The sequence below is a fragment of the Salmo salar genome, chromosome 26 (assembly GCF_965601325.2).
Source record: "Salmo salar chromosome 26, fSalSal1, whole genome shotgun sequence".
Taxonomy (NCBI): domain Eukaryota; kingdom Metazoa; phylum Chordata; class Actinopteri; order Salmoniformes; family Salmonidae; genus Salmo; species Salmo salar.
In genome coordinates, this window is record NC_138316.1 from 48,653,776 (window position 1) to 48,668,581 (window position 14,806).

Consider the following 14,806-nt stretch of genomic DNA (forward strand, 5'->3'; position numbering starts at 1 on the left):
CTAGCTGCGTTCTGTTTTGTGTGCATATGGAGTCCCCTGGGGGGCCACAACGGTCTATCCATCAAATCCACTCATTAGTTATTCATAGTAGTAAACAGGGACTGGTCTCGAAATTAAATTATCTGCTTAATAAAATGACTAATAAACCAATCCCTTCCCATGCCTCATGGACGAGAGACCTCTCCGTGGGTAGTACTGTGACCTGATGGACCAGAGTTTGGTCCAACATATGAACTGAATCGAGCAACCTCGTAAAGTTTAACTGCACACCACACTAACCATTCAAGATGAAAGCTAGACAATCCCCAAATTGCTCACTGTGCCCTCAGGGGGGCTCCTGGCACATTTTTTCACATGATTTGGGAATGCCCTGGGGTTTTACAACTGTTGCTCTTGTTTGCTCTGGTCACTTGTTTCTCGGTTCATGTTTTGTGTACGATAGCAATGTCATTGATCTAAATGTCTCTGTATTTATCTATTGTATTTACTTATTTGTTATTATTAACTAACTAACTAAAATGTTTTCTAAATGAACAAATAGTCTATTCTGTTGATTTTACAGGTCCACAATGACCCAGACTGCCGCTCGTCTCCCTACTCCTGCACGCGGTCAGTTAGTCTCTTCCTGCCCTGGGAAGGAGAGATCAGGTTGCACAGGTCCAAAGTTACCTTCAAGGGACAGAGGTAATCGATTGATTTGATCGACTCATTGATTGGTTGATTGATTGATTACAGGTCTGTTTAATAAATGTTTCATAAGCAGGTGTAAATGAAGAGTTCTCCGTTGTGTCTATGTAACTCAGTGTTGTAGTGAGTCTGGTATCCGTTGTGTCTATGTAACTCAGACAGTGTTGTAGTGAGTCTGGTATCCGTTGTGTCTATGTAACTCAGACAGTGTTGTAGTGAGTCTGGTCTCCGTTGTGTCTATGTAACTCAGACAGTGTTGTAGTGAGTCTGGTATCCGTTGTGTCTATGTAACTCAGACAGTGTTGTAGTGAGTCTGGTCTCCGTTGTGTCTATGTAACTCAGACAGTGTTGTAGTGAGTCTGGTCTCCGTTGTGTCTATGTAACTCAGTGTTGTAGTGAGTCTGGTATCCGTTGTGTCTATGTAACTCAGACAGTGTTGTAGTGAGTCTGGTCTCCGTTGTGTCTATGTAACTCAGTGTTGTAGTGAGTCTGGTCTCCGTTGTGTCTATGTAACTCAGGCAGTGTTGTAGTGAGTCTGGTCTCCGTTGTGTCTATGTAACTCAGACAGTGTTGTAGTGAGTCTGGTATCCGTTGTGTCTATGTAACTCAGACAGTGTTGTAGTGAGTCTGGTATCCGTTGTGTCTATGTAACTCAGTGTTGTAGTGAGTCTGGTATCCGTTGTGTCTATGTAACTCAGACAGTGTTGTAGTGAGTCTGGTCTCCGTTGTGTCTATGTAACTCAGACAGTGTTGTAGTGAGTCTGGTATCCGTTGTGTCTATGTAACTCAGTGTTGTAGTGAGTCTGGTCTCCGTTGTGTCTATGTAACTCAGACAGTGTTGTAGTGAGTCTGGTATCCGTTGTGTCTATGTAACTCAGTGTTGTAGTGAGTCTGGTATCCGTTGTGTCTATGTAACTCAGACAGTGTTGTAGTGAGTCTGGTATCCGTTGTGTCTATGTAACTCAGACAGTGTTGTAGTGAGTCTGGTATCCGTTGTGTCTATGTAACTCAGTGTTGTAGTGAGTCTGGTATCCGTTGTGTCTATGTAACTCAGACAGTGTTGTAGTGAGTCTGGTCTCCGTTGTGTCTATGTAACTCAGTGTTGTAGTGAGTCTGGTCTCCGTTGTGTCTATGTAACTCAGGCAGTGTTGTAGTGAGTCTGGTCTCCGTTGTGTCTATGTAACTCAGACAGTGTTGTAGTGAGTCTGGTATCCGTTGTGTCTATGTAACTCAGACAGTGTTGTAGTGAGTCTGGTATCCGTTGTGTCTATGTAACTCAGTGTTGTAGTGAGTCTGGTATCCGTTGTGTCTATGTAACTCAGACAGTGTTGTAGTGAGTCTGGTCTCCGTTGTGTCTATGTAACTCAGTGTTGTAGTGAGTCTGGTCTCCGTTGTGTCTATGTAACTCAGTGTTGTAGTGAGTCTGGTATCCGTTGTGTCTATGTAACTCAGACAGTGTTGTAGTGAGTCTGGTATCCGTTGTGTCTATGTAACTCAGTGTTGTAGTGAGTCTGGTATCCGTTGTGTCTATGTAACTCAGACAGTGTTGTAGTGAGTCTGGTATCCGTTGTGTCTATGTAACTCAGTGTTGTAGTGAGTCTGGTATCCGTTGTGTCTATGTAACTCAGACAGTGTTGTAGTGAGTCTGGTATCCGTTGTGTCTATGTAACTCAGACAGTGTTGTAGTGAGTCTGGTATCCGTTGTGTCTATGTAACTCAGTGTTGTAGTGAGTCTGGTATCCGTTGTGTCTATGTAACTCAGTGTTGTAGTGAGTCTGGTATCCGTTGTGTCTATGTAACTCAGTGTTGTAGTGAGTCTGGTATCCGTTGTGTCTATGTAACTCAGTGTTGTAGTGAGTCTGGTCTCCGTTGTGTCTATGTAACTCAGACAGTGTTGTAGTGAGTCTGGTATCCGTTGTGTCTATGTAACTCAGTGTTGTAGTGAGTCTGGTATCCGTTGTGTCTATGTAACTCAGTGTTGTAGTGAGTCTGGTCTCCGTTGTGTCTATGTAACTCAGACAGTGTTGTAGTGAGTCTGGTATCCGTTGTGTCTATGTAACTCAGTGTTGTAGTGAGTCTGGTATCCGTTGTGTCTATGTAACTCAGACAGTGTTGTAGTGAGTCTGGTATCCGTTGTGTCTATGTAACTCAGACAGTGTTGTAGTGAGTCTGGTATCCGTTGTGTCTATGTAACTCAGACAGTGTTGTAGTGAGTCTGGTCTCCGTTGTGTCTATGTAACTCAGACAGTGTTGTAGTGAGTCTGGTCTCCGTTGTGTCTATGTAATTCAGACAGTGTTGTAGTGAGTCTGGTATCCGTTGTGTCTATGTAACTCAGACAGTGTTGTAGTGAGTCTGGTCTCCGTTGTGTCTATGTAACTCAGTGTTGTAGTGAGTCTGGTATCCGTTGTGTCTATGTAACTCAGTGTTGTAGTGAGTCTGGTATCCGTTGTGTCTATGTAACTCAGTGTTGTAGTGAGTCTGGTATCCGTTGTGTCTATGTAACTCAGTGTTGTAGTGAGTCTGGTATCCGTTGTGTCTATGTAACTCAGTGTTGTAGTGAGTCTGGTATCCGTTGTGTCTATGTAACTCAGACAGTGTTGTAGTGAGTCTGGTCTCCGTTGTGTCTATGTAACTCAGTGTTGTAGTGAGTCTGGTATCCGTTGTGTCTATGTAACTCAGTGTTGTAGTGAGTCTGGTATCCGTTGTGTCTATGTAACTCAGACAGTGTTGTAGTGAGTCTGGTATCCGTTGTGTCTATGTAACTCAGACAGTGTTGTAGTGAGTCTGGTCTCCGTTGTGTCTATGTAACTCAGACAGTGTTGTAGTGAGTCTGGTCTCCGTTGTGTCTATGTAACTCAGACAGTGTTGTAGTGAGTCTGGTATCCGTTGTGTCTATGTAACTCAGTGTTGTAGTGAGTCTGGTATCCGTTGTGTCTATGTAACTCAGTGTTGTAGTGAGTCTGGTATCCGTTGTGTCTATGTAACTCAGACAGTGTTGTAGTGAGTCTGGTATCCGTTGTGTCTATGTAACTCAGACAGTGTTGTAGTGAGTCTGGTCTCCGTTGTGTCTATGTAACTCAGTGTTGTAGTGAGTCTGGTATCCGTTGTGTCTATGTAACTCAGACAGTGTTGTAGTGAGTCTGGTATCCGTTGTGTCTATGTAACTCAGACAGTGTTGTAGTGAGTCTGGTATCCGTTGTGTCTATGTAACTCAGTGTTGTAGTGAGTCTGGTCTCCGTTGTGTCTATGTAACTCAGTGTTGTAGTGAGTCTGGTATCCGTTGTGTCTATGTAACTCAGACAGTGTTGTAGTGAGTCTGGTATCCGTTGTGTCTATGTAACTCAGTGTTGTAGTGAGTCTGGTATCCGTTGTGTCTATGTAACTCAGTGTTGTAGTGAGTCTGGTCTCCGTTGTGTCTATGTAACTCAGACAGTGTTGTAGTGAGTCTGGTATCCGTTGTGTCTATGTAACTCAGTGTTGTAGTGAGTCTGGTATCCGTTGTGTCTATGTAACTCAGACAGTGTTGTAGTGAGTCTGGTATCCGTTGTGTCTATGTAACTCAGACAGTGTTGTAGTGAGTCTGGTCTCCGTTGTGTCTATGTAATTCAGACAGTGTTGTAGTGAGTCTGGTATCCGTTGTGTCTATGTAACTCAGACAGTGTTGTAGTGAGTCTGGTCTCCGTTGTGTCTATGTAACTCAGTGTTGTAGTGAGTCTGGTATCCGTTGTGTCTATGTAACTCAGTGTTGTAGTGAGTCTGGTATCCGTTGTGTCTATGTAACTCAGTGTTGTAGTGAGTCTGGTATCCGTTGTGTCTATGTAACTCAGTGTTGTAGTGAGTCTGGTATCCGTTGTGTCTATGTAACTCAGTGTTGTAGTGAGTCTGGTATCCGTTGTGTCTATGTAACTCAGACAGTGTTGTAGTGAGTCTGGTCTCCGTTGTGTCTATGTAACTCAGTGTTGTAGTGAGTCTGGTATCCGTTGTGTCTATGTAACTCAGTGTTGTAGTGAGTCTGGTATCCATTGTGTCTATGTAACTCAGACAGTGTTGTAGTGAGTCTGGTATCCGTTGTGTCTATGTAACTCAGACAGTGTTGTAGTGAGTCTGGTCTCCGTTGTGTCTATGTAACTCAGACAGTGTTGTAGTGAGTCTGGTCTCCGTTGTGTCTATGTAACTCAGACAGTGTTGTAGTGAGTCTGGTATCCGTTGTGTCTATGTAACTCAGTGTTGTAGTGAGTCTGGTATCCGTTGTGTCTATGTAACTCAGTGTTGTAGTGAGTCTGGTATCCGTTGTGTCTATGTAACTCAGACAGTGTTGTAGTGAGTCTGGTATCCGTTGTGTCTATGTAACTCAGACAGTGTTGTAGTGAGTCTGGTCTCCGTTGTGTCTATGTAACTCAGTGTTGTAGTGAGTCTGGTATCCGTTGTGTCTATGTAACTCAGACAGTGTTGTAGTGAGTCTGGTATCCGTTGTGTCTATGTAACTCAGACAGTGTTGTAGTGAGTCTGGTATCCGTTGTGTCTATGTAACTCAGTGTTGTAGTGAGTCTGGTCTCCGTTGTGTCTATGTAACTCAGTGTTGTAGTGAGTCTGGTATCCGTTGTGTCTATGTAACTCAGACAGTGTTGTAGTGAGTCTGGTATCCGTTGTGTCTATGTAACTCAGACAGTGTTGTAGTGAGTCTGGTATCCGTTGTGTCTATGTAACTCAGTGTTGTAGTGAGTCTGGTATCCGTTGTGTCTATGTAACTCAGACAGTGTTGTAGTGAGTCTGGTATCCGTTGTGTCTATGTAACTCAGTGTTGTAGTGAGTCTGGTATCCGTTGTGTCTATGTAACTCAGACAGTGTTGTAGTGAGTCTGGTATCCGTTGTGTCTATGTAACTCAGTGTTGTAGTGAGTCTGGTATCCGTTGTGTCTATGTAACTCAGACAGTGTTGTAGTGAGTCTGGTATCTGTTGTGTCTATGTAACTCAGTGTTGTAGTGAGTCTGGTCTCCGTTGTGTCTATGTAACTCAGTGTTGTAGTGAGTCTGGTATCCGTTGTGTCTATGTAACTCAGACAGTGTTGTAGTGAGTCTGGTCTCCGTTGTGTCTATGTAACTCAGACAGTGTTGTAGTGAGTCTGGTATCCGTTGTGTCTATGTAACTCAGACAGTGTTGTAGTGAGTCTGGTCTCCGTTGTGTCTATGTAACTCAGACAGTGTTGTAGTGAGTCTGGTCTCCGTTGTGTCTATGTAACTCAGTGTTGTAGTGAGTCTGGTATCCGTTGTGTCTATGTAACTCAGACAGTGTTGTAGTGAGTCTGGTATCCGTTGTGTCTATGTAACTCAGTGTTGTAGTGAGTCTGGTATCCGTTGTGTCTATGTAACTCAGTGTTGTAGTGAGTCTGGTATCCGTTGTGTCTATGTAACTCAGACAGTGTTGTAGTGAGTCTGGTATCCGTTGTGTCTATGTAACTCAGACAGTGTTGTAGTGAGTCTGGTCTCCGTTGTGTCTATGTAACTCAGTGTTGTAGTGAGTCTGGTATCCGTTGTGTCTATGTAACTCAGTGTTGTAGTGAGTCTGGTATCCGTTGTGTCTATGTAACTCAGACAGTGTTGTAGTGAGTCTGGTATCCGTTGTGTCTATGTAACTCAGTGTTGTAGTGAGTCTGGTATCCGTTGTGTCTATGTAACTCAGTGTTGTAGTGAGTCTGGTCTCCGTTGTGTCTATGTAACTCAGTGTTGTAGTGAGTCTGGTATCCGTTGTGTCTATGTAACTCAGTGTTGTAGTGAGTCTGGTCTCCGTTGTGTCTATGTAACTCAGACAGTGTTGTAGTGAGTCTGGTCTCCGTTGTGTCTATGTAACTCAGACAGTGTTGTAGTGAGTCTGGTATCCGTTGTGTCTATGTAACTCAGTGTTGTAGTGAGTCTGGTATCCGTTGTGTCTATGTAACTCAGACAGTGTTGTAGTGAGTCTGGTATCCGTTGTGTCTATGTAACTCAGACAGTGTTGTAGTGAGTCTGGTATCCGTTGTGTCTATGTAACTCAGACAGTGTTGTAGTGAGTCTGGTATCCGTTGTGTCTATGTAACTCAGACAGTGTTGTAGTGAGTCTGGTATCCGTTGTGTCTATGTAACTCAGACAGTGTTGTAGTGAGTCTGGTATCCGTTGTGTCTATGTAACTCAGACAGTGTTGTAGTGAGTCTGGTCTCCGTTGTGTCTATGTAACTCAGTGTTGTAGTGAGTCTGGTATCCGTTGTGTCTATGTAACTCAGTGTTGTAGTGAGTCTGGTATCCGTTGTGTCTATGTAACTCAGTGTTGTAGTGAGTCTGGTCTCCGTTGTGTCTATGTAACTCAGACAGTGTTGTAGTGAGTCTGGTATCCGTTGTGTCTATGTAACTCAGACAGTGTTGTAGTGAGTCTGGTATCCGTTGTGTCTATGTAACTCAGACAGTGTTGTAGTGAGTCTGGTATCCGTTGTGTCTATGTAACTCAGACAGTGTTGTAGTGAGTCTGGTCTCCGTTGTGTCTATGTAACTCAGTGTTGTAGTGAGTCTGGTATCCGTTGTGTCTATGTAACTCAGACAGTGTTGTAGTGAGTCTGGTATCCGTTGTGTCTATGTAACTCAGTGTTGTAGTGAGTCTGGTATCCGTTGTGTCTATGTAACTCAGTGTTGTAGTGAGTCTGGTATCCGTTGTGTCTATGTAACTCAGACAGTGTTGTAGTGAGTCTGGTATCCGTTGTGTCTATGTAACTCAGTGTTGTAGTGAGTCTGGTCTCCGTTGTGTCTATGTAACTCAGTGTTGTAGTGAGTCTGGTATCCGTTGTGTCTATGTAACTCAGTGTTGTAGTGAGTCTGGTATCCGTTGTGTCTATGTAACTCAGACAGTGTTGTAGTGAGTCTGGTATCTGTTGTGTCTATGTAACTCAGTGTTGTAGTGAGTCTGGTATCCGTTGTGTCTATGTAACTCAGTGTTGTAGTGAGTCTGGTCCCCGTTGTGTCTATGTAACTCAGTGTTGTAGTGAGTCTGGTATCCGTTGTGTCTATGTAACTCAGACAGTGTTGTAGTGAGTCTGGTATCCGTTGTGTCTATGTAACTCAGTGTTGTAGTGAGTCTGGTCTCCGTTGTGTCTATGTAACTCAGTGTTGTAGTGAGTCTGGTATCCGTTGTGTCTATGTAACTCAGACAGTGTTGTAGTGAGTCTGGTATCCGTTGTGTCTATGTAACTCAGTGTTGTAGTGAGTCTGGTATCCGTTGTGTCTATGTAACTCAGACAGTGTTGTAGTGAGTCTGGTATCCGTTGTGTCTATGTAACTCAGTGTTGTAGTGAGTCTGGTCTCCGTTGTGTCTATGTAACTCAGACAGTGTTGTAGTGAGTCTGGTATCCGTTGTGTCTATGTAACTCAGACAGTGTTGTAGTGAGTCTGGTATCCGTTGTGTCTATGTAACTCAGACAGTGTTGTAGTGAGTCTGGTCTCCAGACAACATATTGAGGTCTTGTCTCTGTGTTTTTACTCGGTCTTGACTCTGTCTCGGACAGTGAGGTCTCGTAATGTCTTGCTGAGTCTAACCGGGGCCAGCGGAGTGAAAATGAAATAATTAGCAGCTGTCATTCAGTCAGCCCGTAAAACCTCTTCACCAGGCCAGATATCCACACTCCTTTCATGAAACAATATCTTATCGACTATTGAAACCTGCTTGGGCTTTCTACTTTACTCGTAACATTACTGTCCTTTACTTTTGTTGAAAGATATCCTGAAACTTTGTGACGCTGGTCAGGATTTCCTTGATTGGCTGGTAGATAAGAGTGGGGGACATTGTTTCTCTATTTAGTTAGGGGAGACCGGGGGAAGTTGGAACATTCTTAAGCCTTTTTATCTATTATAGGTCTGTTTGGGTTAGTGATTATGTGTAGAGTGTCTCTCTGTTTGTCCTGCGCATCCATTTCATCACCATTCTGAATATCTAAAGAATCCATTTGTTCTTCTGAAATATGAACACAGAAATACTGGACATTTTGAGTTCCTGTTATTATGGTGATTTGACACATTTACAACCGTGGTCTTGAATTGGACTTTGTTCTGGTCTCAGTCTTGACTTGTGGTACAATAATGCTAGTACGAACTCGAACCCAGGCGCAGAGAAACACAGCAAGTAGAGATAAGGATACATCCAGATCTTTTACTTAAAGTCTTGACAGAAAACAAGGCAAGAGTACACTAAACAAAACATCAAATCAAATCAAATTTATTTTTATATAGCCCTTCGTACATCAGCTGATATTCTCAAAGTGCTGTACAGAAACCCAGCCTAAAACCCCAAACAGCAAGCAAAGCATGTGAAAGAAGCACGGTGGCTAGGAAAAACTCCCTAGGAAAAACTCCCTAGAAAGGCCAAAAACCTAGGAAGAAACCTAGAGAGGAACCAGGCTATGAGGGGTGGCCAGTCCTCTTCTGGCTGTGCAGGGTGGATATTAAAACAGAACATGGTCAAAATGTTAAAATGTTAAAATGTTCATAAATGACCAGCATGGTCAAATAATAATAATCATAGTAGTTGTCGAGGGTGCAACAAGCACGTCCGGTGAACAGGTCAGGGTTCCATAGCCGCAGGCAGAACAGTTGAAACTGGAGCAGCAGCACGGCCAGGTGGACTGGGGACAGCAAGGAGTCATCATACCAGGTAGTCCTGAGGCATGGTCCTAGGGCTCAGGTCCTCCGAGAGAAAGACAGAAAGAGAGAAAGAGAGAATTAGAGAGAGCATATTTAAATACACACAGGACACCGGATAAGACAAGAGAAATACTCCAGATGTAACAGACTGACCCTAGCCCCCCGACACATAAACTACTGCAGCATAAATACTGGAGGCTGAGACAGGAGGGATCAGAAGACACTGTGGCCCCATCCGATGATACCCCCGGACAGGGCCAAACAGGCAGGATATAACCCCACCCACTTTGCCAAAGCACAGCCCCCACACCACTAGAGGGATGTCTCCAACCACCAACTTACCGTCCTAAGACAAGGCCGAGTATAGCCCACAACGATCTCCGCCATGGCACAACCCAAGGGGGGGGGGGCGCCAACCCAGACAGGAAGACCACGTCAGTGACTCAACCCACTCAAGTGACGCACCCCTCCCATGGACGGCATGGAAGAACACCAGTAGGCCAGTGACTCAGCCTCTGTAAAAGGGTTAGAGGCAGAGAATCCCAGTGGAAAGAGGGGAACCGGCAAGGCAGAGACAGCAAGGGCGGTTCGTTGCTCCAGCCTTTCCGTTCACCTTCACACTCCTGGGCCAGACTATACTTAATCATAGGACCTACTGAAGAGATAAGTCTTCAGTAAAGACTTAAAGGTTGAGACTGAGTCTGCGTCTCTCACATTGGTAGGCAGACCATTCCATAAAAATGGAGCTCTATAGGAGAAAGCCCTACCTCCAGCCGTTTGCTTAGAAATTCTAGGGACAATTAGGAGGCCTGCGTCTTGTGACCGTAGCGTACGTGTAGGTATGTACGGCAGGACCAAATCGGAAAGATAGGTAGGAGCAAGCCCATGTAATGCTTTGTAGGTTAGCAGTAAAACCTTGAAATCAGCCCTTGCCTTAACAGGAAGCCAGTGTAGGGAGGCTAACACTGGAGTAATATGATCAAATTTTTTGGTTCTAGTCAGGATTCTAGCAGCCGTATTTAGCACTAACTGAAGTTTATTTAGTGCTTTATCCGGGTAGCCGGAAAGTAGAGCATTGCAGTAGTCCAGCCTAGAAGTAACAAAAGCATGGATTAATTTTTCTGCGTCATTTTTGGACAGAAAATTTCTGATTTTTGCAATGTTACGTAGATGGAAAAAAGCTGTCCTTGAAACAGTCTTGATATGTTCTTCAAAAGAGAGATCAGGGTCCAGAGTAACGCCGAGGTCCTTCACAGTTTTATTTGAGACGACTGTACAACCATCCAGATTAATTGTCAGATTCAACAGAAGATCTCTTTGTTTCTTGGGACCTAGAACAAGCATCTCTGTTTTGTCCGAGTTTAAAAGTAGAAAGTTTGCAGCCATCCACTTCTTTATGTCTGAAACACAGGCTTCTAGCGAGGGCAATTTTGGGGCTTCACCATGTTTCATTGAAATGTACAGCTGTGTGTCGTCTGCATAGCAGTGAAATTTAACATTATGTTTTCGAATGACATCCCCAAGAGGTAAAATATATAGTGAAAACAATAGTGGTCCTAAAACGGAACCTTGAGGAACACCGAAATTTACAATTGATTTGTCAGAGGACAAACCATTCACAGAGACAAACTGATATCTTTCCGACAGATAAGATCTAAACCAGGCCAGAACTTGTCCATGTAGACCAATTTGGGTTTCCAATCTCTCCAAAAGAATGTGGTGATCGATGGTATCAAAAGCGGCACTAAGATCTAGGAGCACGAGGACAGATGCAGAGCCTCGGTCTGACGTCATTAAAAGGTCATTTACCACCTTCACAAGTGCAGTCTCAGTGCTATGATGGGGTCTAAAACCAGACTGAAGCGTTTCGTATACATTGTTTGTCTTCAGGAAGGCAGTCAGTTGCTGTGCAACAGCTTTTTCTAAAATTTTGGAGAGGAATGGAAGATTCGATATAGGCCGATAGTTTTTTATAATTTCTGGATCAAGATTAGGCTTTTTCAAGAGAGGCTTTATTACTGCCACTTTTAGTGAGCTTGGTACACATCCGGTGGATAGAGAGCCGTTTATTATGTTCAACATAGGAGGGCCAAGCACAGGAAGCAGCTCTTTCAGTAGTTTAGTTGGAATAGGGTCCAGTATGCAGCTTGAGGGTTTGGAGGCCATGATTATTTTCATCATTGCGTCAAGAGATATAGTACTAAAACACTTTAGTATCTCCCTTGATCCTAGGTCCTGGCAGAGTTGTGCAGACTCAGGACAATGGAGCTTTGGAGGAATACCCAGATTTAAAGAGGAGTCTGTAATTTGCTTTCTAATGATCATGATCTTTTCCTCAAAGAAGTTCATAAATTTATTACTGCTGAAGTGAAAGCCATCCTCCATTTGCGAAGGCTGCTTTTTAGTTAGCTTTGCGACAGTATCAAAAAGAAATTTCGGATTGTTCTTATTTTCCTCAATTAAGTTGGAAAAATAGGATGATCGAGCAGCAGTAAGGGCTCTTCGATACTGCACGGTACTGTCTTTCCAAGCTAGTCGGAAGACTTCCAGTTTGGTGTGGCGCCATTTCCGTTCCAATTTTCTGGAAGCTTGCTTCAGAGCTCGTGTATTTTCTGTATACCAGGGAGCTAGTTTCTTATGACAGATGTTTTTAGTTTTTAGGGGTGCAACTGCATCTAGGGTATTGCGCAAGGTTAAATTGAGTTCCTCGGTTAGGTGGTTAACTGATTTTTGTCCTCTGACGTCCTTGGGTAGGCAGAGGCAGTCTGGAAGGGCATCAAGGAATCTTTGGGTTGTCTGAGAATTTATAGCACGACTTTTAATGCTCCTTGGTTGGGGTCTGAGCAGATTATTTGTTGCAATTGCAAACGTAATAAAATGGTGGTCCGATAGTCCAGGATTATGAGGAAAAACATTTAGATCCACAACATTTATTCCATGGGACAAAACTAGGTCCAGAGTATGACTGTGGCAGTGAGTAGGTCCAGAGACATGTTGGACAAAACCCACTGAGTCGATGATGGCTCCGAAAGCCTTTTGGAGTGGGTCTGTGGACTTTTCCATGTGAATGTTAAAGTCACCAAAAATTAGAATATTATCTGCTATGACTACAAGATCCGATAGGAATTCAGGGAACTCAGTGAGGAACACTGCATATGGCCCAGGAGGCCTATAAACAGTAGCTATAAAAAGTGAGTGAGTAGGCTGCATAGATTTCATGACTAGAAGCTCAAAAGACGAAAACGTCATTGTTGTTTTTTTTTTTGTAAATTGAAATTTGCTATCGTAAATGTTAGCAACACCTCCGCCTTTGCCGGATGCACGGGGGGTATGGTCACTAATGTAACCTGGGGGTGAGGCCTCATTTAACACAGTAAATTCATCAGGCTTAAGCCATGTTTCAGTCAGGCCAATCACATCAAGATTATTATCAGTGATTAGTTCATTGACTATAACTGCCTTGGAAGTGAGGGATCTAACATTAAGTAACCCAATTTTGAGATGTGAGGTATCACAATCTCTTTCAATAATGGCAGGAATGGAGGAGGTCTTTATACTAGTGAGATTGCTAAAGCGAACACCGCCATTTTTAATTTTGCCCAACCTAGATCGAGGCACAGACACGGTCTCAATGGGGGAAGCTGAGCTGACTACACTGACTGTGCTAGTGGCAGACTCCACTAAGCTGGCAGGCTGGCTAACAGCCTGCTGCCTGGCCTGCACCCTATTTCATTGTGGAGCTAGAGGAGTTAGAGCCCTGTCTATGTTCGTAGATAAGATGAGAGCACCCCTCCAGCTAGGATGGAGTCCGTCACTCCTCAACAGGCCAGGCTTGGTCCTGTTTGTGGGTGAGTCCCAGAAAGAGGGCCAATTATCTACAAATTCTATCTTTTGGGAGGGGCAGAAAACAGTTTTCAACCAGCGATTGAGTTGAGAGACTCTGCTGTAGAGCTCATCACTCCCCCTAACTGGGAGGGGGCCAGAGACAATTAATCGATGCCGACACATCTTTCTAGCTGATTTACACGCTGAAGCTATGTTGCGCTTGGTGACCTCTGACTGTTTCATCCTAACATCGTTGGTGCCGACGTGGATAACAATATCTCTATACTCTCTACACTCGCCAGTTTTAGCTTTAGCCAGCACCGTCTTTAGATTAGCCTTAACGTCGGTAGCCCTGCCCCCTGGTAAACAGTGTATGATCGCTGGATGATTAGTTTTAAGTCTAATACTGCGGGTAATGGAGTCGCCAATGACTAGGGTTTTCAATTTGTCAGAGCTAATGGTGGGAGCCGTCGGCGTCTCAGACCCCACAACGGGAGGAGTAGAGACCAGAGAAGTCTCGGCCTCCGACTCCGACTCGCTTAATGGGGAGAACCGGTTGAAAGTTTCTGTCGGCTGAATAAGCGACACCGGTTGAGCATTCCTACAGCGTTTCCCTCCAGAAGCCATGAGAAAGATGTCCGGCTGCGGGGACCGTGCGAGGGGGTTTATACTAACGTTACTATCTGTACTTACTGGTGGCACAGACGCTGTTTCATCCTTTCCTACACTGAAATTACCCTTGCCTAACGATCGCGTCTGAAGCTGGGCTTGCAGCACAGCTATCCTTGCCGTAAGGCGATCGTTCTCCTGTATATTATAAGTACAACGACTGCAATTAGAAGGCATCATGTTAATGTTACTTAGCTTCGGCTGTTTGAAGTCCTGACGAACCATGTCCAGATAAAACCTCCGGGGATGAATGAAAAAAGTTGAGTGAGGAAAAAAGTTGAGTGAGGGAAAAAGTAAAAATATACGGTAATGAAAAAGTAAAAAACCGTCAGGTATCAAAGTAAGATCGGCAACAAAAACGCACAGCAGCGTAAACAAGTCTGCAAGTTGTGACCGGAAACAGGAAGTGTTTGGGTAGGAAAAAAAACATGAGCCCTAAGCACAGATACAGGCCAACAGAGGAACCTAAATAGCAAGTCAGCCGGGTGCACAGAGAAGGTAATTAACCACAGGTGAAACCAATAAGTAATGATCAGGGTAACCTGGAACCTAGATAAGGGTGCCCTCCAGTGGTAGCATAAAGAAACAACAATCAAATCGAACAGAAACTGTGACAACTTGGTCTCGGACCCCTCGCCCCCCTCCCGGTCTTGGTCTTGACTCGAACTGGAAGAGAGGTACTGGGTGTGCAGGCTTTCAGGTGTCCAACCCCTGGTCTATCTCAACTAATTGAGGTCCAGAAAAATAATGAATGAAAGACTTATAGTCGTGGCCAAAAGTTTTGAGAATGACACAAATATTAATTTTCACAAAGTCTGCTGCCTCAGTTTGTATGATGGTAATTTGCATATACTCCAGAATGTTATGAACAGTGATCAGATGAATTGCAATTAATTGCAAAGTCCCTCTTTGCCATGCAAATGAACTGAATCCCCAAAAAACATTTCCACTGCATTTCAGCCCTGC

At 44.0% G+C, this 14,806-nt stretch overlaps 1 protein-coding gene across 1 annotated transcript in view; it reads left to right on the plus strand.

Annotated features, from left to right (window-relative positions):
• LOC145864303 (otogelin-like) overlaps positions 1-14,806 on the plus strand; it is a 194,394-nt gene that overhangs the window by 960 nt on the left and 178,628 nt on the right. The window contains exon 2 of the mRNA XM_082969904.1: positions 563-684. Within this exon, the coding sequence (XP_082826030.1) occupies positions 563-684 (122 nt within the window). The remainder of the gene's footprint in view (positions 1-562; positions 685-14,806) is intronic.